This window comes from Apiospora kogelbergensis, assembly GCF_038363985.1.
Source record: "Apiospora kogelbergensis strain CBS 113332 chromosome Unknown utg000007l_segment0_segment0, whole genome shotgun sequence".
In the NCBI taxonomy this organism is placed as follows: Eukaryota; Fungi; Ascomycota; class Sordariomycetes; order Amphisphaeriales; family Apiosporaceae; genus Apiospora; species Apiospora kogelbergensis.
Genome location: NW_027117424.1, coordinates 2,602,651 through 2,629,852, shown reverse-complemented (window position 1 = coordinate 2,629,852; position 27,202 = coordinate 2,602,651). Strand labels below are relative to the sequence as shown.

At 53.5% G+C, this 27,202-nt stretch overlaps 11 protein-coding genes across 11 annotated transcripts; 4 read left to right on the top strand and 7 right to left on the bottom strand.

Annotated features, from left to right (window-relative positions):
* Positions 1 to 1,228: 1,228 nt before the first annotated feature.
* Positions 1,229 to 1,937, top strand: PG998_011198 (uncharacterized protein; the record flags this gene model as incomplete). Its single annotated transcript, XM_066878014.1, has 2 exons — positions 1,229 to 1,375; positions 1,455 to 1,937. Coding segments are annotated over 2 exons (630 nt in total), but the record flags the coding sequence as incomplete, so codon positions are not given.
* Positions 1,938 to 2,243: 306 nt separating this feature from the next.
* Positions 2,244 to 3,114, bottom strand: PG998_011197 (uncharacterized protein; the record flags this gene model as incomplete). The annotated part of the gene is made up of 2 exons (XM_066878013.1): positions 2,244 to 2,812; positions 2,904 to 3,114. The coding sequence occupies 2 exons, from the start codon at positions 3,112 to 3,114 to the stop codon at positions 2,244 to 2,246; spliced, it is 780 nt and encodes a 259-aa protein (XP_066727067.1).
* A 359-nt stretch (positions 3,115 to 3,473) lies between these two features.
* PG998_011196 (uncharacterized protein) lies at positions 3,474 to 3,659 on the bottom strand (the record flags this gene model as incomplete). The annotated part of the gene is made up of 1 exon (XM_066878012.1): positions 3,474 to 3,659. The coding sequence occupies one exon, from the start codon at positions 3,657 to 3,659 to the stop codon at positions 3,474 to 3,476; it is 186 nt and encodes a 61-aa protein (XP_066727066.1).
* Positions 3,660 to 3,802: 143 nt separating this feature from the next.
* PG998_011195 (tRNA synthetase class II) lies at positions 3,803 to 6,850 on the top strand (the record flags this gene model as incomplete). Its single annotated transcript, XM_066878011.1, has 3 exons — positions 3,803 to 3,881; positions 4,003 to 6,620; positions 6,674 to 6,850. 3 exons carry the CDS (start codon positions 3,803 to 3,805, stop codon positions 6,848 to 6,850), a joined length of 2,874 nt encoding a protein of 957 aa, XP_066727065.1.
* Positions 6,851 to 7,333: 483 nt separating this feature from the next.
* On the bottom strand, positions 7,334 to 7,735 carry PG998_011194 (uncharacterized protein; the record flags this gene model as incomplete). Its single annotated transcript, XM_066878010.1, has 1 exon — positions 7,334 to 7,735. One exon carries the CDS (start codon positions 7,733 to 7,735, stop codon positions 7,334 to 7,336), a length of 402 nt encoding a protein of 133 aa, XP_066727064.1.
* A 1,139-nt stretch (positions 7,736 to 8,874) lies between these two features.
* PG998_011193 (uncharacterized protein) lies at positions 8,875 to 12,376 on the bottom strand (the record flags this gene model as incomplete). The annotated part of the gene is made up of 2 exons (XM_066878009.1): positions 8,875 to 11,171; positions 11,230 to 12,376. 2 exons carry the CDS (start codon positions 12,374 to 12,376, stop codon positions 8,875 to 8,877), a joined length of 3,444 nt encoding a protein of 1,147 aa, XP_066727063.1.
* An 833-nt stretch (positions 12,377 to 13,209) lies between these two features.
* PG998_011192 (Major facilitator superfamily transporter) lies at positions 13,210 to 14,963 on the bottom strand (the record flags this gene model as incomplete). Its single annotated transcript, XM_066878008.1, has 3 exons — positions 13,210 to 13,738; positions 13,806 to 14,689; positions 14,769 to 14,963. 3 exons carry the CDS (start codon positions 14,961 to 14,963, stop codon positions 13,210 to 13,212), a joined length of 1,608 nt encoding a protein of 535 aa, XP_066727062.1.
* A 1,145-nt stretch (positions 14,964 to 16,108) lies between these two features.
* On the bottom strand, positions 16,109 to 17,394 carry PG998_011191 (uncharacterized protein; the record flags this gene model as incomplete). The annotated part of the gene is made up of 3 exons (XM_066878007.1): positions 16,109 to 16,315; positions 16,424 to 16,729; positions 16,834 to 17,394. 3 exons carry the CDS (start codon positions 17,392 to 17,394, stop codon positions 16,109 to 16,111), a joined length of 1,074 nt encoding a protein of 357 aa, XP_066727061.1.
* A 1,625-nt stretch (positions 17,395 to 19,019) lies between these two features.
* On the top strand, positions 19,020 to 21,551 carry PG998_011190 (PA domain-containing protein; the record flags this gene model as incomplete). Its single annotated transcript, XM_066878006.1, has 3 exons — positions 19,020 to 19,166; positions 19,418 to 21,353; positions 21,439 to 21,551. The coding sequence occupies 3 exons, from the start codon at positions 19,020 to 19,022 to the stop codon at positions 21,549 to 21,551; spliced, it is 2,196 nt and encodes a 731-aa protein (XP_066727060.1).
* A 418-nt stretch (positions 21,552 to 21,969) lies between these two features.
* On the top strand, positions 21,970 to 23,187 carry PG998_011189 (uncharacterized protein; the record flags this gene model as incomplete). Its single annotated transcript, XM_066878005.1, has 3 exons — positions 21,970 to 22,151; positions 22,273 to 22,419; positions 22,518 to 23,187. 3 exons carry the CDS (start codon positions 21,970 to 21,972, stop codon positions 23,185 to 23,187), a joined length of 999 nt encoding a protein of 332 aa, XP_066727059.1.
* Positions 23,188 to 23,557: 370 nt separating this feature from the next.
* PG998_011188 (uncharacterized protein) lies at positions 23,558 to 27,152 on the bottom strand (the record flags this gene model as incomplete). Its single annotated transcript, XM_066878004.1, has 3 exons — positions 23,558 to 25,320; positions 25,387 to 26,702; positions 26,764 to 27,152. 3 exons carry the CDS (start codon positions 27,150 to 27,152, stop codon positions 23,558 to 23,560), a joined length of 3,468 nt encoding a protein of 1,155 aa, XP_066727058.1.
* Between the last annotated feature and the right edge of the window lie 50 nt (positions 27,153 to 27,202).

The following is a 27,202-nucleotide window of genomic DNA, read 5'->3' as shown; positions in this document are numbered from 1 at the left end:
AGTACAAACGCTGTGACTCGAAACGCCGGAGCAGTGGCGCAGGGGTTTGCGAATCCGGCAAAAACGGCAGGACTTCGAGGCTGAGCCCAGAGGCACGCGCATCACTCGGATGCCCTTCAGATGGTTTCTTTCACAGTGATCTCCAGACTGGCCACCATCCACGTTGGAGGCCTCGGTCGTCATCCTGTTTCGTTTTGTTTCTCTGCTGATCCGTCCCGACTCTCGACGGCTGTGTTCCCGCGGTCTTCAAACCAGATGGGCTGGGATGACGATAACGGCTATATCTACCGAGCACTGTGCCGAGATATACACCCAAACGGTTGTTGCCGGTTAGGCGTCCAGGCCAGCTCCCTGTCATCAACATCATCAAAGGCAGACAAGCTTTTTGCTGGCCAGTATTCGTATTCTTTATCCGAACAACTGGCTTAACTCTGGACTTTATTTCGCATCCTTGGAGCCTCGAGCAACATGTGAACCGATAGGCCCGTCAAGAATGAGAACTCCACCTCATCGGCGCAGCAGGGCGGAACTGAGAAACAACAGCGATCGGCAGCGACGGCAATCTGCCTGGCACTTGGCGTTTCGATGTTTCAGTATCTATCTGGCAATGGCGTTCCTGCAGTCGACTGTGGCTACCAAAGCGTCCATGCCTACAATTAACAGTGAGGATGCAGTGGGAGAGCAAGCGCAGACTTGCAGAAGGTTTTCTGTGAGGATGCGATATAATATCCACAAAAGACCGACCCCGTCGCCCGTGCATCCCTACTTGGGGCAGTCCAAAAGCGGGCGGCTTGAGCGATCCGGAGTTTCAGGGTTCCTCGCTTCTGTAACACGTTTGCCGCAGACTCTCACCCTTATTGATTGCGACGTTACGCATTGCACGTGAAATGACAACTTTCTGGGGAAGGAGCACTTAAGTTGGATTCCTCTTGGCACCTGCCTTTTCTTCTAGCCTTTCCCACCTACAGTACTTTGATAGTGTTACTTTGAGCCGGTGTTGACATTGCTCACTCATTTGTTTCTTCTCTACTTCCATTCCATACAAATACACGGGAGCAAGGATCTCCTTTTCCAACTCCTTACAGCAGGCCGGCTCTTGTTTCTTTCTCTGCTTTCGACTATTCTTATACCACTACAGCTTTTAATCAACACCCATCCAAAAAGAGGAAGGAAACGAAACGTCCAGGGACGCCAGTGATAACACACAAGAAACCAACACCATTCAAACATGGGTGCTTTCACCATGCCTAGGCCGCGAGTCGGCACCGTCATGATCGATGCCTTCAAGCTCACTGCTCGCGCCAACAACGACGATTTGCCGCCTGGATGGGTCCGCTTGTCCGATGGCCGGGTGATTCCATTCTGGCATACCAAGGTAAACACAGCCGCCTCGCCAAGCCCCAATATCCCAATCTTGACCAGAATCCAGGCTAATGCATGTTGCAAATGAACAGACTGGTATCATAATTAGATGGTCTATCTTTGCCGGCCTACTCTTCATCACACTGACCTGGATCTTCGTTGGACGATGGCACGCACGCCGGCGGGTGAGCAAGGGCTTAGCGCCCATGGCCTACCACCGATGGCTCATTCCGAGAAGTGAACTGGCCAAGACGGATCCGCGCTACAGAAACCCCGACAACGTGCAATACATGCAATATCCGCCCCCGCCCCCTGGCGCCTACGGCATGCAGCCCATGCCGCCACAGTATCAGCCTGGCCCGATGCCTCCTGGATACGGCAAAGACGACACAGTTCAAGGCGTGACACACCGACCGGCTGAGGAATACGCAGCGCCCCCCGGACCTCCGCCGCCAGTTGCCACCCGACCCGGCCAGGACCCGTTCGCCGACCCCCTCGACGTTAGGGACCAGTCCGTTAATAAACATTCGAAGCCTGAGCTTTTGTTCGCTGTTTTGCTTGGTGGAGGCAACATGATGTGTGTTAGATGGGATTATAACGGCCGAGGATCATGACGGTGCTGGCGTTCGAGGAGCAATTATACCTGAACCGGACCACCTTCAGTGCGCAGCCGACTTGGACGATATACCAGCCTGTGACGGCCTTGTACTATCAGGAATAGGCAAATCCATTGTATTGATTAAAAGCAGCCATAAATATCCTAAAAGTGTCAGCCAAATTACAGTGTACTCCTTATTGTGATTGACAACGCCATGTTGAACCAACCACCCTGTTCAAGTAAATGCTTCATGGGTATCATCCGCAGTATTCGCTAAATTCCATTAGTCCATATCCATCGCATCTGGGTCGTACTCGACCGATTCATCATAGGGCCCGCTGCTGACCCCGTTCGAGGGAGGGTCATTGGCTAGGTTATTCAGCCCGTTGGGTGTCCTCAGCCGGAGATTCGTTGATGCGCTCGACCCCGACGACGAAGGCGAAGCCTCGACATCCATGGTACCTTCTTTCTGCTTTTGTCGGAGCCGAGCTCTGGACTCGATGATGGCCTTGCGCACGCTGTCTTGCTCCTCAGGGACGGTCAGGGAGGTGGGTTCGCTATACAGCACCATCTGCATGCCGGCCAGCTCACCATCTCTGTTTGCGAGGATGGAAGGAGGGATGCGACGATTCTGGCGCAAATGCTTTTGGATGTCCGGCAGGAACACAAGCTTCCCGTCGTCCGACTCGCCGCTGTCGGACAACTCGGCGTCGAGATCGTAGATGTAGACCTTGTGCTTGGAGTTGTCGAGTTCCATTTCGTCGCTCTCGGGAATCTGCTTCAACGAATTGGCCTCGGTGGGCCGGAGATGGGGGCTCTCCACGGGCACGTAGAGCTTCTGGCCATTTTGTTCTACGCGATGGGACAACAACGTCAGTCGCAAGACACGATAATTGGACAACAAGAAGCAGACACACAGAAAAGAGGAGCGGATGGGACATACCCAAGTTGAGCAGACTCAATCTCTTAGAAAGTCTCTCGTTGTCTTGCGACTCGGCTTTCCTTTTGCGCATGTTGCGCTGTGTGATTGGCGGCGACATGGCCGAGGGGGATCGCTGGGGGGGCAGCAAGTCGTAGCTGGATAGCGGACCGGCAAAAGCACCAACGGCGGGGATGGTGCTGAAGCTTGGTCCACCAAAGTGAGCCTCCATCATTTTCGAAGTAAGCGCAAATGACTCTCTTCAATCTCTCTATCGCATTCCAGCCTCCTCTCTGTCTCACCCAATCAAATTCGGTTCAATTCAATGCAAGCAAGCAAGCGAGCGAGCAAGCGGTTATCGGAGGAAGATTGAGTCACGGAGTCTTTGGTGAACGTGACTGTCTCCCAGCATCGACATCGACGCTGATCCTATAGGCTTCTGTTTCCGAAGGTGGTGTGCATATAATAGCGAGTGAAAGGAATCCCGAATGAAAGTCCAGCAATGCGTCGGCAGTGGCAGTCGAGGGCCGACGTTGTTTATAGGCGGAGTGACTAAATCTTGTAGAACTTTCTACTGCTCGGCTCCAGCATCTTCTAGACCTGGTCCGGGTCTCGACTCTGGAATTGAGCAGCAGCAGTGTTCGCATTTGCGCTCGCACTTGCCTTCAGCACCGGCACCTGCACCTGCACCTGCACCTGCACCGGCGCCCATCCTGCTCTCAGCTTTACCATTACCCCGCCACCACCAGAGTCATACCCTGACTCCTCTGCGCCGAACATCGTACCCCACTACAACTTTTCCCACCTTCACACAGAGGGAGGCGAATTATTTGTCTGCGACAACTCGACTCAGATATAAGTCTGCTCGCAGAATCCCTATATCGCGGCTCTATAGCAGCAGTACCAGCAAACCCTCGGACAACATGGAGAAGAAGCAGTGGACCGGCGTCGGGGTTCGCAAGACCTTCTTCGAATTCTTCGAGCAGAGGGGTCACACTATAGGTACGGATCACCGCCCCCAGATCCCACGATCCTGTCGCGCCTCGTCACGACACCCAATGCGAAATACCCGGCAATTCAGCTTGGGGCCAATTCAAAATACTAATAGACAATCTCAAATTAGTCCCTTCCTCCTCTGTCGTCCCCCATGATGACCCGACTCTGCTGTTCACGAATGCTGGCATGAACCAGTTCAAGCCCATTTTCTTGGGTTCCATTGCCAGCACTAATGACATGTCCAAGCTGAAGCGCGCAGTCGACTCGCAAAAGTGCATTCGTGCCGGCGGCAAGCACAACGATCTCGACGATGTTGGCAAGGACAGCTATCACCACACATTCTTCGAGATGTTGGGTAACTGGTCATTCGGCGACTACTTCAAGAAGGAGGCTATCGGCTGGTCCTGGGAACTCCTCACCAAGGTCTATGGCTTGGACCCCAACCGACTATATGTTACATACTTCGAGGGCAACAAGGAAATGGGCCTTGAGCCTGACCTAGAGGCCAAGGAACTGTGGCAGTCGGTCGGTGTGCCCGAGGATCATATTCTTCCTGGCAACATGAAGGACAACTTCTGGGAGATGGGCGATCAAGGCCCATGTGGACCTTGTAGTGAAGTCCATTATGACAAGGTCGGCGGCCGGAATGCGGCACACCTTGTCAACATGGATGACCCTCTGGTTGTCGAAGTCTGGAACAACGTCTTTATGCAATATGACCGACAAGCGGACAAGTCGCTCAAATCCCTCCCTGCTAAGCACATTGATACTGGCATGGGTTTCGAGCGTTTGGTGTCTGCCTTGCAAGACAAGTCCTCCAACTACGCCACCGACATCTTCACCCCTCTTTTCGCCAAGATTCAGGAGGTTACCGGCGCACGTGAGTATACGGATAAGTACGGCAAGGACGATGTCGACGGAATCGACACCGCTTACCGTGTCGTTGCCGATCATATCCGTCTGCTCACGTTTTCTATCTCGGATGGTGCTGTACCAAACAACGACGGTCGCGGCTATGTTGTACGACGAGTCCTACGACGAGGCTCAAGATATGCTCGGAAATACTTCAATGTCGAGATTGGCTCGTTCTTCTCCAAAATTCTGCCCGCTCTGGTTGATCAGATGGGTGAGCAGTTCCCTGAGATTGTGAAGAAGCAGAACGATGTCAAGGAAATCCTGGATGAGGAAGAGGAGGCTTTCGCGAGAACACTCGATCGAGGAGAGAAGCAGTTCGAAAAGTACGCCACTCAGGCTCTGAACAGCGGCGCCAAGAAGCTTACAGGCGCGGATGTATGGAGGTTATATGACACATTCGGTTTCCCCGAGGATTTGACTAAGCTGATGGCTGAGGAACGACAACTTTCCATCGATGAGGACGAAGTTGCCGTTGCAAGAGAGAAGGCCCGTGAAGCGAGCAAGTCCGTCAAGAACTCCGTGCAAACCTTTGCTAAGCTGAACGTTCACCAAATTGCCGAGCTCAAGGACCAGCTGAAAGTCCCCACCCCTAATGACGAGGCCAAATTCCTGAAAGGCGACATCAAAGCCAAGGTCCAACTGATCTACACCGGTACTGAGTTCAAGAAATCCAGCAAGGATTTGCCGCCAAATACCCCCTTTGGGATCCTTCTTGACAAGACCAACTTTTACGCAGAGCAAGGTGGACAGGTTGCTGATACTGGCCGGTTGGTGATTGATGATGTTGCTGAATTCAAGGTTCTCGACACCCAACAATTCGGTGGTTACATCATCCACAATGGATATCTAGAGTACGGTGAGCTCAACGCCGGTGATGAGGTTATCGCTGAATACGACGAGCTGCGACGACAGCCAATTCGAAACAATCATACTGGAACACATATTCTCAACCACTCTTTAAGGGAGGTGCTAGGCGATGATATCAACCAAAAGGGATCATTGGTCGACCAGGACAAGCTGCGATTTGACTTTTCGCACAAGACCGGTGTCACCATCCCGGAGCTCAAAAAGATCGAAGACATGTCGAATTCCTATGTCCAGCAAAACTGCAAGATCTACTCCAAGGATGTTGAGCTCGACGTTGCTAAGCAGATCAACGGTGTGCGTGCCGTCTTCGGCGAGACGTACCCTAACCCGGTACGCGTAGTGTCGGTCGGTATCGACGTGGACATGCTTCTCGAGACGCCGGAGAACCCCGAGTGGCGCAAGGTGAGCGTCGAGTTCTGCGGTGGAACCCATGTGGACCAAACCGGGATCATCAAGGACCTGGTGATTGTGGAGGAGAGCGGTATTGCCAAGGGTATCCGCCGTATCGTGGCCTACACTGGCGATGCTGCGCATGCTGTCCAACGCGAAGCTGTCGAATTCGGCAAGCGCATCGACCTCATCGAGGCTATGCCTTTTGGGCCCGAGAAGGAAGCGGAGGTCAAGCAAACCACTGTGGATCTAAACAACCTCATTGTCTCTGCTGTCACCAAGGAAGACCTGAGGACGCGATTCAATAAGGTGGTCAAGGCGGTTGTCGACGAGCAGAAGAAGCGCCAAAAGGCCGAGAGCAAGACGGCGTTGGATGCGGTTACTGCCCATTTCGCCAAGGATGAGAACAAGGACACCAACTATTTTGTTGGTCAATTGCCTATCTCTGCCAACACCAAGGCCATCTCTGAGGTCATGAACCACTTCAAGTCAAAAGACAAGGCGAAGACGGTCTATCTGTTCGGTGGTAGCCCCGCTGAGGGAGCTGTCGTGCACGGCGTATACGTTGGAACTGTAAGTCGATCTGTACTCCCTTTGTGAGAATTTCTCAACTGACCAAGCAACAGGATCTTTCCTCCAAGGGCGTTACCGCTGAGCAGTGGTCCGCTGCTGTGTCCGAGGTCGTTGGCGGAAAGTCTGGCGGCAAGGAGCCTACACGTCAAGGACAGGGCACCAAGGCGGAGAAGCTCGACGAGGCGGTCGAAACCGCTCGCAAGTGGCTTGAGGAGAAGCTGAAGATTTAGGAAACGAGAGGAGCCATAAATGGATGGTGTGAGGTATGGCGCAGACACGTTTGTATGTGCGCATACATGGGGTAAGAAATACTGTAATATACACATTCGAGGATCATCCGTCGTATTTTGGCATGGGCGAAACGCGACTAAGAGTTATTAACTTGGTGGCCTCGTCTAATCCAACAGAGTTTAAAGACACAAGACAATACCGAACGAAAGTAACACCAAATTCATGCGTTGCCGAGTGATTAGGCGGGTTGCTTACATCGGAGATCTCTAGGCTATATTAACCGCTACACCTATATCTCTTCTCTTGAGCTGGTTCTAACTATCTCATGAGTTATGAGCAAGCTCGGCGGAAGCCAACAGCACAGTGAGTCAACGTCGTTTTCCGTGAACTGCGCGGGCTACTAGCTCTTCCACATTTCCTCGTTTCCTCCAATCTTCATTTTGGCTTTCGGCTTTTTTCCCTTCATGCGTTCCACCAGTCCTCTATGGTCCCCCGCTGGCCAGCTGCGCCAGTCCCCGCGGACTCCTGGGCGGTGGAGCTGCCATTGACATCGCCAGTAGCAGCATGGGAAAAACTCCTCTCGACGACTGTCCAGCACTGCCTGGTTGTTGATTCTGCTGCCAGCCCTGCTGCAGCTGCCAGTACTGCTGCCACTCGTACAGCTTCCTCTGCCTCTCCGCCCGCTCTCGCTCCAGCTCCTGGCCCCGAGCCTCCTGTTTCTGTCGATAAAAGGCGTGCTGGTGGCAGAGCGGCATCCCGGCGACCATCAGCACGCTGCGCCGGCCGAGACACAGGGAAGAGGACGGGCCGTGGGTGCAGTGCTCGAGCTGGTACTGGAGCTGGCAGCCGCAGTCGGCGAAGTCGAGGTAGTATTGCTTGCACATGTCTGACTCAGCTCCTATTTACTGGGCTTGGAGGCAATGAATTGGCTGCTAGGTTGCTTGGCTTCGTCGTCAGGGTTGTGTGTAGTCACAGCAAGCCCTAGACCTTCTTTCGGCTTGACAAGATTTTTGTTTTCTTCCCTCGGTGATTTTCGGGGTTGTCTAAAGTATGCGACTTACAAACCAGCTAGAGGCGAGAGGAAGATTTTTAAGGATTGTTCTTTCGTCTGATGTCGGTTAGAGAGGGATCAAAACTAACAAGAAAGGAGAGATGGAAACAGTATAACCAGCACATACCTTGGTCAACGTCAAACTTGGGCGGGAGTATGCCCACAGAAGGTTGGTTCTTTCGCTAGGTTCACTAATGATGAGTGTGACAGAAGGAAGTCTTGTGTTTGTTTTCTTTCTGTTGGCGATGCGAGGGGTGGCAGCACAATGTCGACAATGTCAACGGCACATCGGGTGCAAGAGCGATATCGAGTAAAAGAAGGGATTCGTTGCTGTTAGCGGACCGTTCATCCGAGCGAGCAAGCAGACACAGAGAGGTGTTTGCGTATGACTGAAGGCTTGAGAGGGAAGCCCAAGTCAAGTTCAGACGAAACAGACAAAGAGATGCGAATGGGAGGGAAGAAGCCTTAAGATTGATAATAATCACACTACTTGTGCAGCAACTCCCATCGCCGAATCATGTTAAAAAACCCTCAAGCACCAACCGCTCACAGGGACATCAGTTGGACAAAGAAGTGGGCATATCCCAAGGGCAGTATGGTAGATAATACCACCAATCTTCACAGCTTCACAGTTCTTATTCGGCCTGGCGGCAACGAAATTGTGTACCATCGCCAGCTAAGTCGCCGTTGGCCATATTGTAGATGACCATATTCCATCGCTGCTAGTCATGGGAAACGATTGTCTCAAATCACGTATGCCAGTCATTCTCAAACGCAAAGTTCTCTCAGGTGTGCAGTAGACCAAGTATCTCGGGATTCTCTTGATGGCCCACCCCTATAAAACCTACAGTCAAACAACAAAAATTGTACTTATACAATGTGGCCCCAATAATGCGGCCGGCCATAACGCCATCCATAAACACCGATCCATAGTCTCCTGAAAGCCCCAGTAGAAATCACAGACCAACTCCGCTAATCCGTGATGCCGTTCCACGTATCGTCCTTGCACTGAATGCTCATTATCGTGATCTCCAGCTCCTCTTGAGACATCTGCTGCCCGCTCATCTTTTGCCCCTCAACAACATCATACAGCTGGTACAGCTGTTCGCACTTCATTTCGGAAAGGCGTGACAGCTGGCTGATCTCGGCATTGAGTTGCTGTCGGTGACGTCTTCCAAACGAAGGGTCAAGCTCGTTCAGTTCCGTCTGTTTCGCCATAAGCTTCGACTTGATATGCGTAAGCTCGTCCTTGATGTTCTTGATGACAACTGCCAAAGCAATAGCGGGGTCTCGGGAAGGGCGCATGGTGGGCTGGTCCTCGAATGCCGTTCCCTCGACAGGCTCCGGGTTGGCAACACGATCAGTGACGGGAACGGGTTGTTCCACACGTACCGTCGTCTTCTTGGTCGTGCCGTTCGTATGCGACTTGATCCTGGTGCAAACGATGCAGTTGCTGCAATCGTGGTCATGGCACAGGCCATCGAGGACACGCTTGGCCTCTTTAGAAAGACTGGGCATGGATCTCTTGGTGCTCTCCCTCGTAAGGTCCCGGGTAGCAGCTTCTTTCTCAGCCCTGCGCTTTCGAGCATCGAGGGTAATATCATCCATGAAGAGAGCTGACGTCATGTTCTCCTCGACATCCATCTCAAACTGTTCACTGTCCGAGTGACGGCGAGCGTGAGGAACCACGTTTGACTCGGTAGTATGATCGGGCAGACTCAGACCACTCATACCAGACCTAACACTGAAGCGTCCAGTATCCTGTTCCGAAACACGGCGAGTGTGTTGTGTGTTCTTGAGGATGCCGGAAGGCTGTCTCTTGGATTGGGCTGTCTGCCCCTTAGCATTGGCAGCCTTCGTCTTAGTCGAAGGACTGGCATTTCGTTCGGGCATGAAAGCAGGAGGCAGGCTCTGGCTCATGTCTTCGGTAAAGCCAGCATCAACATCATCGAGGTACTCCTCGGTGAAATCCCGCCGTTGCTGCTGGGATGATTGATTTTGGCGAAGAGCGTTTTGAAGTCGGTTCATATCCGCCCTGGCAAAGGTATCACCGAAATCCGAGCCATGTGTTAAATCGAGCTGCTGCGTGTAGTCATCCTCCATCTGCAAATCCTGCGACAAGGTGTTCCTAAGCGACATGTCGCTAGTAGTAGATCGGATCCTGGATGTTGTTGGCTCCACAATGCGAGTGATCTTGACAGGCTTCGACGATGTCTTCAAACTCTGGACCTCACGAGCGATTCTCTGGGCCTCCGCAATGGCCTCGGTTCTGCGCTGTACCTCGCGTTGGAGCGTCGACTCCTGACCGGCGCTTTCCCGAAGGCGAGATGCCAACGCAGCCTCTCTGTTCGCAATGTCCTGGAGTTGTTGAGTCAAAGATGCTTGTCTTTCTTCGTATTCCGCATCTTTCTCCTCGCTGTCCTGTACTACTCTTTCGAACCGTTTGCTTATGCGGTTGACCTGATCGTGCAAATAGTCCTGTTCCTCATCTAATCGGCGTTTTTCCTGCTCAAATTGCAGGCGTTTGGATGCATAGTCGGACTGGAGGCTCACAACCTGTTGCTGGAGTTGGGCATTTTCATCGGCGAGTTCCCTGTTCTTCTTTTCGAGACGATCTCGCATGTCCTTGACGTCAAAAGTCATTGTGCCCGTCTCGGCATTGGCGGACTCTACCATCTGGTGCAGCTTGGCATTGTCGTCGTGGAGGTCGCCCACACGGCGCTCAAGTAACGAGTTTTTCTGCTGAAGAGACTTGGTGTCATGATAGAACTTATCATTCTGACGCTCAAGACTCAGGTTGTCTTGCCTGAGGGTTTGTTTCTCTTCGACAATGACCTTGTACTCAGACTGGAGCACCTGGTTGTCTCCCTGCAGAACATCCACAAGGCGTTGAAGTCTCTTGGCCTCTTGTTGGAGATCCTGGTTCTGCTGAGTCACAATAGTATTGTGAGAGCGCAATGACTGGTTCTCTTCAAGTAAGGACTTGTACTGCTCGCGCAGTAACGAGTTATCATCGCGTAAGGACCTGTGTTCTGCCCCCGCATCGTGCGCATCGTGGGCGCGTTGACTGCCATTGGATCCGTTAAGTCCCTTACGAGCTGTTTCTAGTTCCGACTCGAGACGGTGGACTCTCTCCAGCTGGGAAGTGGCAGACTTGAGGGCCTCGTCGCGTTCCGATATGTATGTTTCGGTATGGATTTCGTTGATACTAATCTTGCGGTTGGCTTTGTCGAGCTTGGCCTGCAGTGTAGCGACCTTGTCCTCGAGTTCTGTGTTGTCTTAGTAAGTCACAGGGATGCGAGTGCGCGGGACTGGATGAAAACTTACCTGACTGACGGGAGTTCATGTGTATTATTAGCGAGTTGTCCGAATCAGAACCCATCGCGCTGTCCTTACGGCCTCTGATCTTGGACAATTGCAACTGGAGCTCATAAACTTCCTCTTGGAAAAGTTCGGCTTGACGGGAAACCTGGTCGTCGTGGGCCTGAAGAGCTTGGATCTCATCCCGGATCTTATCAAGAGACACGAAGATCTGCTGCTCATCTTCCGGAAGGCCAATCATCTCTATATCGGCGTGATGCTTTGGCGATGACTTGAGCTCGCGGTCGTGAACCTTTCCGTGTTTGACGAAAACAGGCATGCCGTTGTCAACGGATTGTATCTTCAGGGCGCCCGAGATGAAATCGTCGATATGTGCAAGGTTGGGCAGGAAGAATGACCGCGCGGTCTGGTTTGCATCGGGGCTCATATGCATGTTGTTGCCGCGTGACTGGCGATTGCTACCCAGTTGAATGCGCTCGATGCTGGGATGTATTTGCCGGGGTGTCGCATGCTGTGCTGACGTCGACCGAGGAGTCGTCTCTTTTTGCGGCGTGGACTTGGCTTCCTTCGCAGCCTGCGCAGCCTTGAGAGATTGGATCAGCGATGTGACGTTTGCGCGGCGGGGTCTTTGTCCATTCAGACGAGAAGACCCCGACATTTGCGTGCTGTCGCCATCGGATTCGTTGTCGACCCGGGCCTGCATCTGCGAACGAGCCTTTTGCGACACTGCGCCAATGTTAAATTGCTTCTGGTTCTGGTCATGCAGCTTCTGGTCGGTGGGCGAGGCGGCTGTCGACGACGAGGGCGGGTGGTTCTCTTTCGTTTCGCGGCGCTCCATTTCGCCGGTGACGTTGTAGATGTCGGTGGTCTGCTCACGGCTCGCAGGTTTCCAGTCCTTGAAGTCAATAAAGTCCTGGTCGAGCGCAGCCGAATTGATTTGGTACGCGTTTTGGCGATTGGCCTTGTTTGCGTTTTTGGAGAGGAAGTGTAAGGATTCGTCGCCCATCCGTTGCGGGTCGTAAGATATGTCAGAGGTGAGTGTTACGGTCCCATGAGAGCCGGTTGAAGAGGGTGGTGAATTGAAGGGATTCTCTGTATTCTGATGCATCTCCCTAAGGATGCGGGATTGGTAGCGGCTGGTCTTGGACTCCATCGTGAAGTCTTTGCCAAGCCGCAGGTAAGCCCAGCAAGGTGCTGCGTATGCAAGGTAATACTGGCCGTCTGCTCGATACTGGGCAATGGCACGAAAGCACGATGGTTGGTGAATACAAAAAACCAATGTTGATTTGGGTCGCGTGGAAGGACGGAAGCGACGGGCGTTGATTGCGGAGCTGGCCTTGGGTGGGCGAGTGCGCGCGGGTGCAAGGATTAGCGGACGCGAATAAACAACAACGGAAAAAGCTGAAGGGAAACTAAAACCACAGGGCAAGGCAAGTTTCACAAGGCAAACCGCATTGCCAAAAGCAGGTCGAGGGCGAGAATGAAGAATGGGAAGAGGTCTCTGCAAAGTAAAGAGCAAAGAAGAGGAAGCGACACGCTCTCTGCTTGGGCGCGATGAGATATCAACACAAGAGGAAGGAAGATGGGGAATCCAAGAGAGGCCGGGTCGCGATATTTTGAAGCGGCTCCCTGGGAAAGTAAACAAATTGCCCTTTCCAGTTTGGGGACGAGCCTAGGAGCCTTAGAGCCTTAGAGCCTTAGAGCCTTAGTGCTTAGCGCCTAACGTGACCAGTGACCAGCGTAGTGGTGGGGTGGGGTTCCTCCTCCCTGTATCCTTTTTTCCACCTGGTTTTTTAGGCTTCCGACGAAGACGCTGGCCAATGTAGTTCAGTGCATCCCTCCTATTTGTTAGCCTGCGAGTCTTCACGTAGGGTACGTTCTAGCAAGCGACGAGCTGTGAATACCTGTTATTACCCTATATTATGGCGCGTGAATGCAAACAGAAACACCTCAAACCTCCATCTACCATTCTCTCCCCTGCACCTCTCATAGACTGGCTTTGCCCCTCGACTCGAAGGGCAACGTCAGCGCCACGACTCCCGCCGCTATGAACAGAGCACCGCTGACGTAGACGGGCACCGACGTCTTCAAGTCCCCAAATATGGCGACGAGCGGAGCCATGATGCCGAAGACGCGGTTCGCCGTGGCGGTGAGCGCGTTGCCCGTGCCGCGGTCCTTGGTCGGGAACAACTCGGGCGTGAAACCGTAGAGCACCGCGTACATGATGTTGCTGCTGAAATTCCACGCGCAGTTCCACCCGAGCAGGCTCGTAGACGAGGTCGCCGTGGTGGAGCCGTAGAGAAGGGCGCCCGTGACGACGGTGCTAAGAGCCAGCGTCCCTTTTCGTCCAAACCGCGGCAGCTCCACGAGTATGCCGCCGGCCACGGCACCGGGCACGCCGAGGGCGGCTATGATGAGCGAGTTGCGGTACGTAATGTAGGTCGACCCGTCCATAAACTCAGAAGCTCCGCGTGTCGCTTGGATGTAAGGCAGAAAGGCGTTGTACAACGGATATCTATCAAACTCGCATGAGTCTCGTCATTCATTCGTGGCTTCTTTAGGTGCACCGGCTGGAGACTTACGCTAGACCAAGGAACGCCCATATGATCATCAATCCTGTTGTGTTCCATGCTAGCCGCCTGGTCCGGAACAGTGGCCGGACATGCGATAGGTCTATGGTTTGCAGCTTGCGTTTGATGGCGTCAGCTGCAGCCGCCTGGTTTACATGCCCCTCAGGCTCGCACGCCTTGAGGTCATCCAGGGTCAATTCTGAGGTTTTGCCGTTTCTCCGTGCCACCTCGTGTACAATGCGTACGGCCTCCTCGTCCCGCCCTTTACCCATCAGGAACTTGGGCGACTCGAATATCGTGAAGCAGGCGATCCGGATCACAAACATAAGCAGCGTCAAGCCTCCCATAGTGATGACGAAGTAGCGCCACCCCATGTTATCAGCGCGCTTGCAGGTGGTGGTGCCCTGTTCGCACGTCATGTATCCCAGCAGCGGCCATGCTATAAGATTAGCGATGACTTGTGAGATAGCCCAGTAGATGGACAGGACTGTCAGTAGGTATTGGTGTGATCCGGGAAGGAACTCGAGGAAGATGGCCGCGTCCACAGGTAGGTTGCCGCCCACGCCGAAGGACCAGAAAGCCGCAAAGACGCCGATAGCCGCAAAGTTGGGGGCCGACGCAGCCACCATCCCCCAGACTGCAGTCAAACCGAGCGTCAAGTTGAAGGCCCACCTTCGTCCAAATATGTCGCAGCCGAACCCCCAGAAGATGGCACCCGCCAGCAGACCGATGTTCTGGGAAAGCGACAAGAGAGGCGGCTTGCCCACCTGGAGCTCGTTGGCAATGGGCGGCAAGATGAGCGACGTTACAATCGGCCACAAATTATCCGAAGCCCAGCCAAAGCCGACGACGATGAACAGCTGCCATTGATACCATCCCATGCCAATATGTTGGATCTGGTGAGTATTAGCTCAAGCTCAAGCCTCGAATTCCCCCGCTACTCATCTAGCAGTAGTGGTCTTATGCATGACTTACAGCCTTATTGAGGACCTCGGCTTTAGCTTCATAGACTGAGTCTACTTGCCCTTTTAAAACATTACCCGTGTCCTCGGAGCTACTATCAGCGGAAACATGATGCCCAGCGGGATGTGCAATACGAGCACCATCGGGATGTGCATCATAAGCATATGAGCCTTCCACCGGATTCTTCGCCCCGTCGGACGCGTCCATGGTTAAAGAATGTCGGTTCGTATGGAATCTGCTGACTTGTGAACCGTACAGTACGTTGGAGAAAATGGGCAAGGTAATCAATGTTGTAAGATGGACTCAAAGACCTTTTCGATAAAACATTAGCCAGAAAAAGTAGAAGGGTCAGCCATTACCTTTGAATGTCTACCAGGTTTAGTAAATTCCACGGAGTTATGGCGTGCTCAAAGGTAAAGGCTCCCATGGGACACCAGAGCAAGATCGGCGGGCAACTCCGCACCATCTTGCTTTTGGATATGGAAGAGCTTCCTCCAATCATGTCAAGTGATTCATCGCACCAGCCGCCTATGTAGAACGATACGATGATAATTTCCATACCTGGTCTCTTCATTGAGTAAATTGCCCCTGGTATGGAGCACGGTATACCAAACCGGACTGATCGAAGACACTGTGAATTACCAGCAAAGAAAGGCCAAGAGTCATGTTCTGGACCACTGACTCTTGGAAGAGCTCCTTTCCTCAGATGAGCTTCACGGGTAGGCGCCACTCACTATAATGTCCCGGCGTCACAGGATGTATAGATACGGAGCTCAACTGCACCTCAGCGCAGCGTATCACCTATATGCAATACAGATACTCCATAACCCATATGATGACGTTCCAATTGATCGAGATATAATCGATCGGATCCATATCCTTCGAAGACAGGTTCCCTAAACATCGGGACTTGTAACCTGAGCGAAGTCTAAGGAAAGGAAAGTCTATGAAATCATGGGATGGGTCTTATTGTACCATTTTCGAGGCGTTTGGCGCAACCCCACCACTACTTGTCTATCGTTGCTAAACCATACAATGTAATAATGGAACACTTGGCGCTTCACGGATGAGCAAGTAAAGATTCTTCGAAGAACAACCCAGAAGCTTGGATAGACCCATATATATATAACTATAAAATCTATAAATAAAAGGTAGGTATAAATGCTAAACTGTCGCCACAAAGTATGTGATGATCAAGACAACCAGAATAGAGAACATGATAGCCGCTGGAAATACCCCCCACCTCTCCCCCTTAATGCAATAGGCTCGAATGCAACCACTTCTCTCTCGCCTATTTTCGGCCAGCTAATTCACCCTTACATTGAACTGATGAGCTACCCTCAATTCTTTCGTCAGGGTGATGGAGTTTGCAAAGAGTCTTTGCTTATATCTGCTCCCTCCCCTTTGGCCCTTTCCTCGCGCGGCGTCCAGAGTCCATCTGAGTCCCCAAGCCGATCGGCCGTCAAGCCCGCGCTGCCCGGGTTTCTTTTTCCTGCCGCCAGTTGGCGCTGGTACGAGATGGCTCTCAGGCGACTGTGTTCGGCTGGTGTCAGGTGAATCTGTTGTTTGTGATTACCAATCCCGTCAGTTAAAACTCAAGTCAGGTAGAGTAGGTAATTGGGCATGTTTGATAAGAAGATGACAAAACCTAGAGTTCGTGTGCTTACATAAATCTCGACGCCGACGGCATGGATGATGAAGGCCAGCCAGAGAGCCATGCCCGCGGTGATGTTCACGGCGGCCGCGATCTGGGCGGCGTCTTTTCCGTTGAAATTGGCTTCGATGATAGTATACTGGTCCAGGTTTGTTCCATTGACGAAAGGCGCACAGGCGGGATAGCTCAGCAAGAGCTCCTCCTCGCTGTTCAAGATGAAGTCGATCTTGGCGCACGGCATGGTTGCTTGGTAGCCACTCGATGCGGTGATAGTGTTCGTGATGACGAGGATCAGTCTCATAGTGATGATGCAGCCAGCCTATTGGGGGAGAGCCATCTAACGATCAGTTTGTTTCTTCTTTCTTTTTCTTGAAACAACCTTGCCAATTTGCTTTTTCGTGGGAAGGATTTGCCTTCACTTACGTAGAACCATGCTCGCAACATCCACTTGCGGTGCTCTTCGATCTGGAGTTTTTTGATGTTGATCACGGCCAAAAGCAAGGATCCTAGAAACACTATGGCAAGGACGCCAGTGACGGTCTGGGCCTCGATGCCGCCGCCGAAGGAACGGCGAGCAATCATCAAGGCGCCAGCAATACCGGTGACGGAGAGGAGGATAGCGAGCCACCCGCCGACACGGTGCGCCATTATGGCCTTGTATCGGATGTAGGGCGTGAACTGGAGGATAGCCAGCAGCCCCGCGGGGAGGATGCAGGCCAAGTGTAGGATGATGCCGACCTTATACCGATCGAATTTCGTGTAGTAGTAACACTCACCCGGGAGAGCCCCATCACGGCTGTTGGGATTGCAGTAGACACCGTAGAAGTTGAGGTACTGCAGCCGAGCTAGGATGAAGCCAAACAAGGCGCCGGCAAAGATGAACCACAGCACAAAGTTGTAGCCCTTGGAGAACCCCACGGGGTTGTAGACTTTGCGGGCGGCGGCGACAAAGCCGTTCGCTGGCGGTCGAGATGGGGCACCCATTGTGGCTAAGATGGCGACGGCGAAGAGAGCTGGAGTAAATCGGCGAGAATGCAGTATCTTTCAAGTTACACCTATTCTGAAGCCTATTGAAGTGTGTCTGGTCTGTACGAGTTTCATTCTCTTTCATGTTGTTGAACGGCCTGGGCGTTATATATTCATATTCATCTACCTACCTACTTACAGTCTATTCTCGCACTCGCATCTTGTAGCGCTCGCCACGGCATGACAAGGTTTCCAGCTCAACCAGATGGTTGGGTGCATAAGGGAATACAATACAATCTTGTTCTAGGATTTCATAACAATTAGGCGCAGGCCAACGGCGCTGTACTGCCACAAAGTGCTTCGAGCTTCAAATCTATGACGGCCCGCATTCGCTAATGTGGGAGCAGCCGCTATGCCAGCATACGGTCATCTATTAGTGTGCTTTACCTACAAGTCGGGCAAATTTGCTGGCCGAGTCCTGGCCGAGAATTTTGCGAGTTTGAGCTGCGCCGCTCGCATTCGCAAAGAGCATGCTGTATAATCCTGCAGCATCGTCATCGATCCTATCAGCGGCTTCCACAACGATCCACCTTGGATCCCTACCTCCCCCAATCACGTACCACACGCTTGTAGCCCTACTAAGATTCCTCCGGGGTAACTATGCCATATTTTGACGACAACATGTGGCGCAAATCGCTTACGTATCGTATTGTAGGAGAGACGTTCAGTGTGAACAGTATTGCCCATGTCTGAGACAGACTTGCCAGTCCACATTCGTGCGCGGGCCTTCGATAGTCTGCCGGCGGCAAATGACGAACACTTCGATGTCTTCTTTGGCCGGTTCGACCGGGCAAGGCGACGAGTCGATCCGACCAAGCTGATTCGAGCCGGAACACTCGAGCGCCTGGAATTTCAATCATCTGTAGTTTTGCCATGATGCTAGCTAGTCAGTGAGATGGCATCAAATCTCTGCCAACCCTATTTATCCAGGGCCCAGCTCAGCTCGGGTGCGGCAGCAGTCCCAAATGACTCCGACATGGCGATTCGAGATTCCAGACACGTTGGAGATTAGCGCATGCGGTTACCTACTTGGGCGTCAGCCATCGCAGTTCACCAAATGCTACACTGCATCTGGCAAAGTGGCAGCATAGACCAAGGCTCGGCTGGAAATGTCTTGGGGTTTCAATACGATGGTTGTCTCCCGTCCAACTTGAACAGTCAGCTCACAAGTCTACGACTATATCGACTTTTACACGAGCGAGAGAAGTAAACAGATGAGGTAACCGAGGCCGAGTCATTGTCGAAGGCCTGAAGCCGCTGTGGACCGCCCTAAACCCCGCAACGACCCCCCGGTCCAGCCAGTTTCGAAACCGCATTACGTCGGAGGCAACGAGGGTCGGAGTCAAGCGACGAAGATAACACCATCCGACAGCCCCCCACTATGGCCTAATAATTCATAATCAATCGCCATCCACTCAACCCAGCCATTTCGCTCGCGTCTTACTTAATCAACCCCATCTACCTTTCCTTTGCTTCTCATCCATGGATGCCATCAACTCCTCCCTTACCCCCTCCCCATCTAAACCCACAGCAGCAGCAGCAGCAATATCCGTCGCCAGCGACGACGGTCCGTCATGGAGAAAATGGCGAGCTCGGAGCGTACGCCCTTGATCGCTTCCGTAACGATCGGGTCGGCGCCTCGCCGGTACCCCCACAACACATTACGGCGCTTCTGCACCATAGTCCTCGGCGCCTCGCTCATCGGGCTCTTCACCACCTTCCTCTTCACTGTCGTGTTTGCGCCCCACGAAGATGACGCTACTTCTCCCCCACCCTCACCCGCCAGGCCACCGCCGTCCCATGAAAGGCTTCACCTTTGACAAGCTGAAGGATGTTTTACTGGAGACGCCCAGCGGCAAGAAGGCTTCGGAATGGAGCAAGTACTACACGGCCGGGCCTCACTTGGCTGGTCGCAACTTATCACAGGCAAGTTGAGGTGAAAACGTGATGGTGCATCACCTTCATGCTAACGAATCTTCAGGCCGAATGGACGCGTGACCGATGGAACGAGTGGGGTATCAAATCAGATATCGTAGCTTACGACACGTACATCAACTACCCGCTTGGTCATCGGCTGGCTCTGTTGGAGAAGTCAAAGACCAAATCAGGCAACTGGAACGTCACCTTCGAAGCAACCTTGGAGGAGGATGTACTCGACGAAGACCCCACGTCTTCACTTCCCAATCGCATCCCGACCTTCCATGGCTACTCTGCATCTGGCAATGTTACTGCTCCCTTCGTTTACGTCAACTACGGAACCTATCAGGATTTCGAGGATCTGGTCAAGGCCAATATCAGCCTGACCGGCCACATCGCTCTAGCTCGCTACGGCGGCATCTTCCGCGGACTAAAAGTCAAGCGCGCTCAGGAGCTCGGCATGATAGGATGTGTCATCTTCACGGACCCCGGCGATGATGGCGAAATCACCGATGAGAACGGTTACGAAACATACCCCAACGGCCCCGCACGCCACCCTAGTAGTGTGCAGCGCGGGAGTGTCCAGTTTCTCAGCGTAGCCCCTGGTGACCCTACGACGCCTGGGTATCCCTCTAAACCCGGCGTGCCTCGACAGCCAGTTGATGGTGCGATTCCTAGCATCCCATCTCTGCCCATCTCCTATGCCGAAGCTGTGCCCATCCTGAAGGCCCTCAACGGACATGGACCGAAGGCCACCGAGTTTAATCAGTACTGGACCAAGAACACTGGCCTCAAGTACAAAGGAGTCCAGTACAACATCGGGCCCTCTCCAACAGACGTGGTCCTCAACCTGGTGAATGACCAAGATTACACCATCACTCCACAATGGGATGTTATTGGCATCATAAATGGAACAATACCCGATGACGTCATTGTTGTAGGCAACCACAGAGATGCCTGGATCGCCGGTGGTGCAGGAGACCCGAACAGTGGCTCTGCAGTGCTCAACGAAGCCATTCGAAGCTTCGGCAAGGCGCTCGAGCAGGGCTGGAAGCCTCTGCGAACAATCGTATTCGCCAGTTGGGACGGTGAAGAGTACGGCCTGATTGGGAGCACCGAATGGGTTGAGGAGTATCTACCTTGGCTGACAGCTACCAATGTCGCATACGTCAACTTGGACGTGGGTGTTCGTGGTCCTTATTTCTCGGCTTCTGCTGCCCCTATGCTGAGCAAGCTCATCTACGATGTTACCTCGATGGTGCAGTCGCCCAACCAGACAGTCAAGGGGCAGACGGTGCGCGATGTATGGGATGGCCATATCTCCACGATGGGCAGTGGAAGCGACTTCACTGCCTTCCAGGACTACGCCGGCATCCCATCCCTCGACTTCGGATTCGGTGGCTACGGCAAGGACTCGCCCATCTACCAGTACCATAGCAACTACGATAGTTACCATTGGATGAGCGAGTTTGGCGACCCCAAGTTTGCCTACCACAAGACGATGGCTCAGATCCTGGGCTTGACGGTGGGCAAATTGGCCGACATGCCCGTCGTGTCCCTCAATGCAACCGACTATACGAAGGCGCTGAAGGGCTACGTGGAGAAGATCGAGGCGAAGCTCGCTTCCGTCAACGCGAAGAGCGAGCCATCTACCGATGAGGAGATAGTTGAGTTCCGAGCTCGCTCAATCGGGTCTGAGCCCACGGGCAATGCCCAAGACTTCAAGCTCTCTCTGAGCCGGTTATATGAGTCGTTAGCGGAGCTGAGCAGCGCCGCAATCAAGCTGGACACAAAGGCTACGAAACTGGCCGAGGAGGCTGGCGAGCATTTACCGTGGTGGAGGTTGATCAAGAAGCTGAAGCTTTTCCACGCAATCCGATTCACCAACACGAAGTACAAGAAGATTGAGCGAGCATTCCTTTTCCAGGGCGGCCTCGACGGCCGGCCCTGGTTCAAGCACGTTGTGTTTGCGCCCGGGATCTGGACGGGTTATGCCGGGGGTAAGTCCTTTCCCAACTATTTCCTGTTTCCTCTCGTCAGAAACATGGCAAAAAAGCTTACTAACAATTCTCCTTCCCACTTTAGCCGTATTCCCTGGCCTGACCGAGAGCATCGATAACAAGGACTTCATCAATGCTCTGAGATGGGTTGATATCATTGATAATTGTATCAAGACTGCGACGAAGACTATCGAATAGTTGCAGCAGGATGCTGTTGAATTGGATCGTCTATCTTTTGAAAGCAGAGCCATGGTATATAGATACATATAAAGCGATATGCACATAGATTGCTAGAAAGCCTAGTCGGCATGAGAAAAGTTATCATGCTCGAGTGTCAGATACACGGCTGTCCAAAGCCCCCTTTTCGGTGGTTTCGGTGGAGGCGTTCGGCGGTCGGTGGATCCCGGAGCACCGACAAGCACCGAAAAGGGACACAATTTGTCACTTATATATGCCATGTGTGACCCGATCCAGCCCTTTCTGGACACTGTTGAGAACTACACCACATACTCCTGCCCTACTCGTCCTCTCATATTACACAATGGAACGAAAAGCCAGCAAATCATCATCAGAATTGGCCCCCGCAAGCCTAGATAATGATGGCCTACCGAAAACCATGCGCGCTCTTGGTGCGCGAATGTATACGGATATGTCCGGCTTGGAGATCCTCGAAGTTCCGGTCCCAGAAATTAAGGATCCCGATCAGATGCTCATCAAGATGCACGTCGCTACTTTCGCTACAGGCGATGCTATTGTCATCACAGGGCAAGCGAAGTTGATGATGAGTAAAAAGCCCAAGTACGTTGATGGTCTACCTTCCTACTTACCCGCCCAACTACTCTCGCTCACGCTTCGGTCCTCTCGGGAGTGAATAGCGAACACTCGTGACCTTGGCTAATCCCTCATCGTCGTAATGCAGGTTTCCCCTGAGGGTAGGCATCACTGGCTCCGGCACAGTCGTCAAAGTTGGCCAGGCCGTCACGGCCTTCAAGCCAGGCGACGCCGTCTACGGCATGGCCTTCGGCCGGCCTATGAGCTTCATCCCCCACCCCGGGTACGCGTCCGAGTACGCCATCGGACACGAGGACCTTTCTCCCCCAGCCGGCCGCCCTCTCCTTCGAGGCCGCCGCCGCCGCCTTCGCCAGCACCCTGACGGCGTACCAGTCCGTCGAGCTCGGCCTGCGGCTGCTGCGCGAGCAGGGGCGCGCCGGCTGGTCTCGAGGGCAAGACCGTCTTCGTGCCTGGAGCTCTCAGCGCCACGGGCAATGTCGGCGTCCAGCTGCTCAAGCACGTCTACGGCGCGAGCCGCGTCATCGCCACCGCGTCCACGGCCAAGATGCCCCTGGTCCGCGACCGGCTGCCGTCGGGGACCGTCGACGAGCTCGTCGACTACCAGAAGCACCCGCGGCTGGCTGATGTCGTCGCGCCTGGATCTGTTGACTTCGCGTACGGCACCCAGTGGACCCTCGATTACCTCTCGGTCATGGAGAAGCGGCGCGGCGTTGTCGTGAACATCGCCGCACTGTTCCCCGCCCAGCTCTTCCGCGAGATCATGGGGGATGTCGTGCCGTTCTGGCTCCTCTGGATCGCCTCTCTAGCCCAGCTGTACTACCGCTGGCGACTCCGCGGAACAAACATCAAGATGGGCGTCGTCTCGGGCAACGCGGGGGCGCGCGAGGACGTGGAGAGGGTTGGCGAAATTCTTGCCACGGGTAAGATCCAGCCAGTTTATACAGTGGTGGATATGAAAGACATTGAGGCGGTACGGGAGGCCACGGACAAGGTGCAGAAGATTAAGGGCGGTATCGGAGCGCTCGTCATCAAGATTGCTTAAGAGGTTGACGTATGGATTCGCATACCTGACATTCTGCATGTTGTGCTGCTCATTTCACTTCATGAGCACACTTCCATTACGCGCTTGACAATAAAAAGGGGTTGAGGGAAGTATGATAGTCGGTATATATGAAATCAGGGAAGATTGATGTTACACTTAATTATTGAACCTATGCTATAAGCCAAGAAACTAGAACAAATGAAACTTGAAAGTGGTAGTGTGCTGTACGCCCCTGTCTGTATGACTATCCCTACCCCATCCCTGCCCCTCAACGGCGACTCTCCATCGTTGTCACAACTAATAACGCCGACCCAGGATAGCACTGATAGGTCCATCACTGAGTAGGTATCCTGATACTAACCACAAACTATCACCGTCTCAACCGCCCACTAGACCGAGTCTTGGGCGCGAGCCCCGAGAAATGGTTGTTAACCTCCAATCCCAACCTCCGGTCCTCCTCGAGGACCTCCTGATCCGACTTGCCCGACGCCGTCCCTCGGAACGTTGCGTCGTCGCTGTGGATCCAGACAACGTGTTCCTCGGTGACGCCCTTGGGGACAGGGTTCGGCACGACCATGGGGTCCCGCTTGGACGAGGCGTGGAACACAATGCCCAGGCTCATGGCGACATTGTTAGCGCGGCCCCAGACCTCGAGCATAGCGGCGAGCGTGTCGACGGTGAAGTTGGAGTCTGAGTTGAAACTTCTCTCGCCCATGTCGGAGATGCGACCGCGCACGGTCGGGTCCTTAGCCATCGCCAGCAACTTGGAGTTGGTCAGCGTGCGCACGCCGGGCAGAGACGGGTGTTGCCGCTGCAGACTCAGAACGATGGAGAAGATTCCGCAGAGGTTATCCTGTCCGGACGTGGGGATCGTGTTATAACCGTTCGGGAACACCTCGTTCATGACCGCCAACCAGCCACGGGTCATGATATGTCGCGGCTGGCCGGTGGCGTCGACCGAGGGGATGTTGCTGACGTCGACGATCCTGCCGCTGGGCAGCTGAGCTGTCTTTGGCGAAAAGGTGGTGCGGGTCGTCCCAACGCGCGATCCTCGTTGGGGGGAGGTTTGGCTGGTGGGTGCTGTAGATGGATCGGAACCTGAGCTAACTGTGATGTTGGGAACAACCCCAGTCAGTATATAAGATCGTGAAGCTATTATGCGGGCACACGAAATAGACTCATTCTTACCAGACGACGCCGAAGTAGAGGATCGACGAGTAAAGGGGGATCCCGTGGAGTTGGAGCTGGAATCAAAGCTGGGGGTCACAGGCCTCCTTGGAATTGGCACGGCGTCATCCGATAAAGGGTTGGTCACGGGGTTGGATGCTATCTGAACGCCTGCGACGGTAGACTGCCTTGATGGATTGACGTGCAAAATGATGCTGGGAGGAGCGTCTCTGGCGGCTGGCCACTGGGACAAAGGTAGCCTGACTGCCCTCTCGAGGTCGCGGTGGTCCTCCTGGTCTATCACCACAGCCTCTGTGCCGTCATCTTGGATAATACTGTATCGCGGACGTGGGACTGACGCAGGCCATACATAGCCCTCCTTCAAGTCGAAAGTCACTTTCTTGGTCATGGCCCCCGCGCCTTCCCCATTCGGAGCATCGTCTTCATTCTCTGCAATCACGATGGTTGGCACTTCATTAGGTTTGCGCGCATCCTGGGTTTTCGACTTCACCTTCCAAGCAGGTCGAACCGGGGCTTGAATAGGAGCTTCTGCTGGAGGAGCCGTAGCTGGCCGGTTTTGGTCGATCACCCTGCCTCCCAGGAAGCTAGCGACGGCCTCGACCCTCTCGCGGCGCCTCTTTTCTCTCTCTTCGGCGGAACCCGGTATGTCTGCAATGTTGGCGTTATGCCCTGCACCAAAAATACGAGGCCCACGCGCTTCGAGCAATTTCCGTCCTCGCGTTGGGACGTGATCGTGGGTAGGGTCGGAGAGAGCGACCACCTTCCTGGCCGGCTCAATATCCGACAAGAAAGCAGACGGGAGGCGGCGCTTCAAAGGGTTGCTGCGAGGTGCGCGACTGGCGTCGATCTCGGGCAGCAGGGGGATAGGCTCCGGCTCTGGTGTGAACCAGCTCGTGACCTTGCCCATCAGTTTCGCCCCGAGGTTCTGGGGATGGGGATCCAACACTGCAACCACAGGCATTAGCTCTCAAGTTCCGGCTACATCATATTAATTGCTTTTTGTAAACTTACTTGACTCGAGTTCCTGGCTTATTTGAATCTGCTTCAGAAGCGTCTCTCCCATGGGGAAAAACGGAGGACCTGGAACGAACTTGGACGTGGCCCGCACAATCGGCTCAAGCGAGTGCCCGGCGGCAGGGAGAAGTCTCGATATGTCGCGGATCGGTGGGTTGATGATCAATTCCCAATCGTCTTGGAGGCTGACATTGGCATTCCTCATGCTGACAACCAGCGCTTGCTTGAACTTCTTCACGAGCTCGGAAGCGGCTGCTTGCTGCCTATTCGGTAGCACGTCAATAATGCTGTTGTCGAGGGTCAACAAGCCCTTGATGGCTGGTCCAACCTGGATTCCATAACGGTACCATGCCAAAGGCGACTGAGGGTATTTCGTTTCGTCCTCGCGCGTCTTGATCATCTCCTGGGTAGCCTTGCTCTGTCGGTGTAAGGGCCAGCGCCTCACGTCGAAATACCGCTCTCGGGTATAGGGGGCATGATGTTCTCTAATCATCTGGTCTGCCCAGCCCCATACATTCTGTCTATGGAACGTCTTGATCTTGACACGGCGATCTTTCTCGGATGGTCGGAAAGAGGGACGGCTGGGATACGTCTGGGTGTAGTTCTTGACCGAGTCGTTGATCAAGCCCTTGCGAATCGCGGTGAAGATCTCCGTCAGGTCCTTGGAACGGGTCGCAGCATGTCCAGGAGCTGCTCGCGGGATAACATCCGTCAACTGAGTAAACCTGGTGGGCGTGTAGCCAGCTTCCTTCGCTGTGTTCGTGGCATTCCTAACCGTGTCTTGCCACTCCGCCGACGCTGCTGTTAGCTGCTTTCGAGGCAGGCTCGGGCTTTTGGCGACACGCTGTTGAAGCATTTGATAGTGGCGAATTGTGCGGCCCAGGCGAAACGCCAGGTTACGGAAGAACTGAGAAGATCGCTCAGACATGTCCAACTCATTAGCGGCAGCCACGTCAATGGGCACAATATCTTCCCAAATGGGTGATTCGCGCGCCTCTTCGAAGCCGCCCTTTGCATAGGTTCCGACTTGGAAGACAGCCTCGGGAACAAAGGATTTTGTTTTGCCAACTTCCGAGTCGTCCATGAAGAGGGTTGTTGTATGCTTCTGGTATGCCTTGTTGAATTCGGCAAAAGCCTCGTCGTTTTGATGGCGCCATATAATCCGCTGCTCTGGGAAAACCTCTGTCTTATGCATACCAACACAGCCCCAGTCATTTCTATCAGTTGTCTGGTAGAAGCGGCATTGTTTGTCTTGGTACCACTCCGTACTATTTATGTACTGGTCTACATCGTCCATGAGAGGACCTTCATAACTGTCTAGGGGTTAGTATAAGTTCAAAGGATGGGAAGCGTAATAGGGGGGGTAGAGCTTACAAGAGTCGCCCCTGTCGCGCTAGTTTGATACAGGCAAACCGTGCTTCATCTAGAGTGAACTGGTACAGCGTATTTGGCGGATTGGCGTCCTGATCGTTCAAATCAGATGCATACCAGGTATGCTGTCCCTTCTCCTTTCCAAGCTTACGACCCCCGCGGTTGATGATAGCCAGTAGCTCGGTCAGAGGTACCTTCTGGCTTGTATAACTGGGGAAGCCTTTGTGGTCCTCGTCACTTAAGGCCCAGAACATATTGTTCTGTGTGTCGTTGAAGAGGATCTGGATTCGATGATCGAACAAGATCAGGAGGTTGTGCTGCGGTCTGTTGTTTGAGTACTTGATGAGACCTGGCGCAGATCCGGGCTCCAACAGAAACTTCAGCCAAGCCATGTCAAACTCGTCCAATAGCAGGAAGGTATTGTCTTCGGAGGGATCATAGT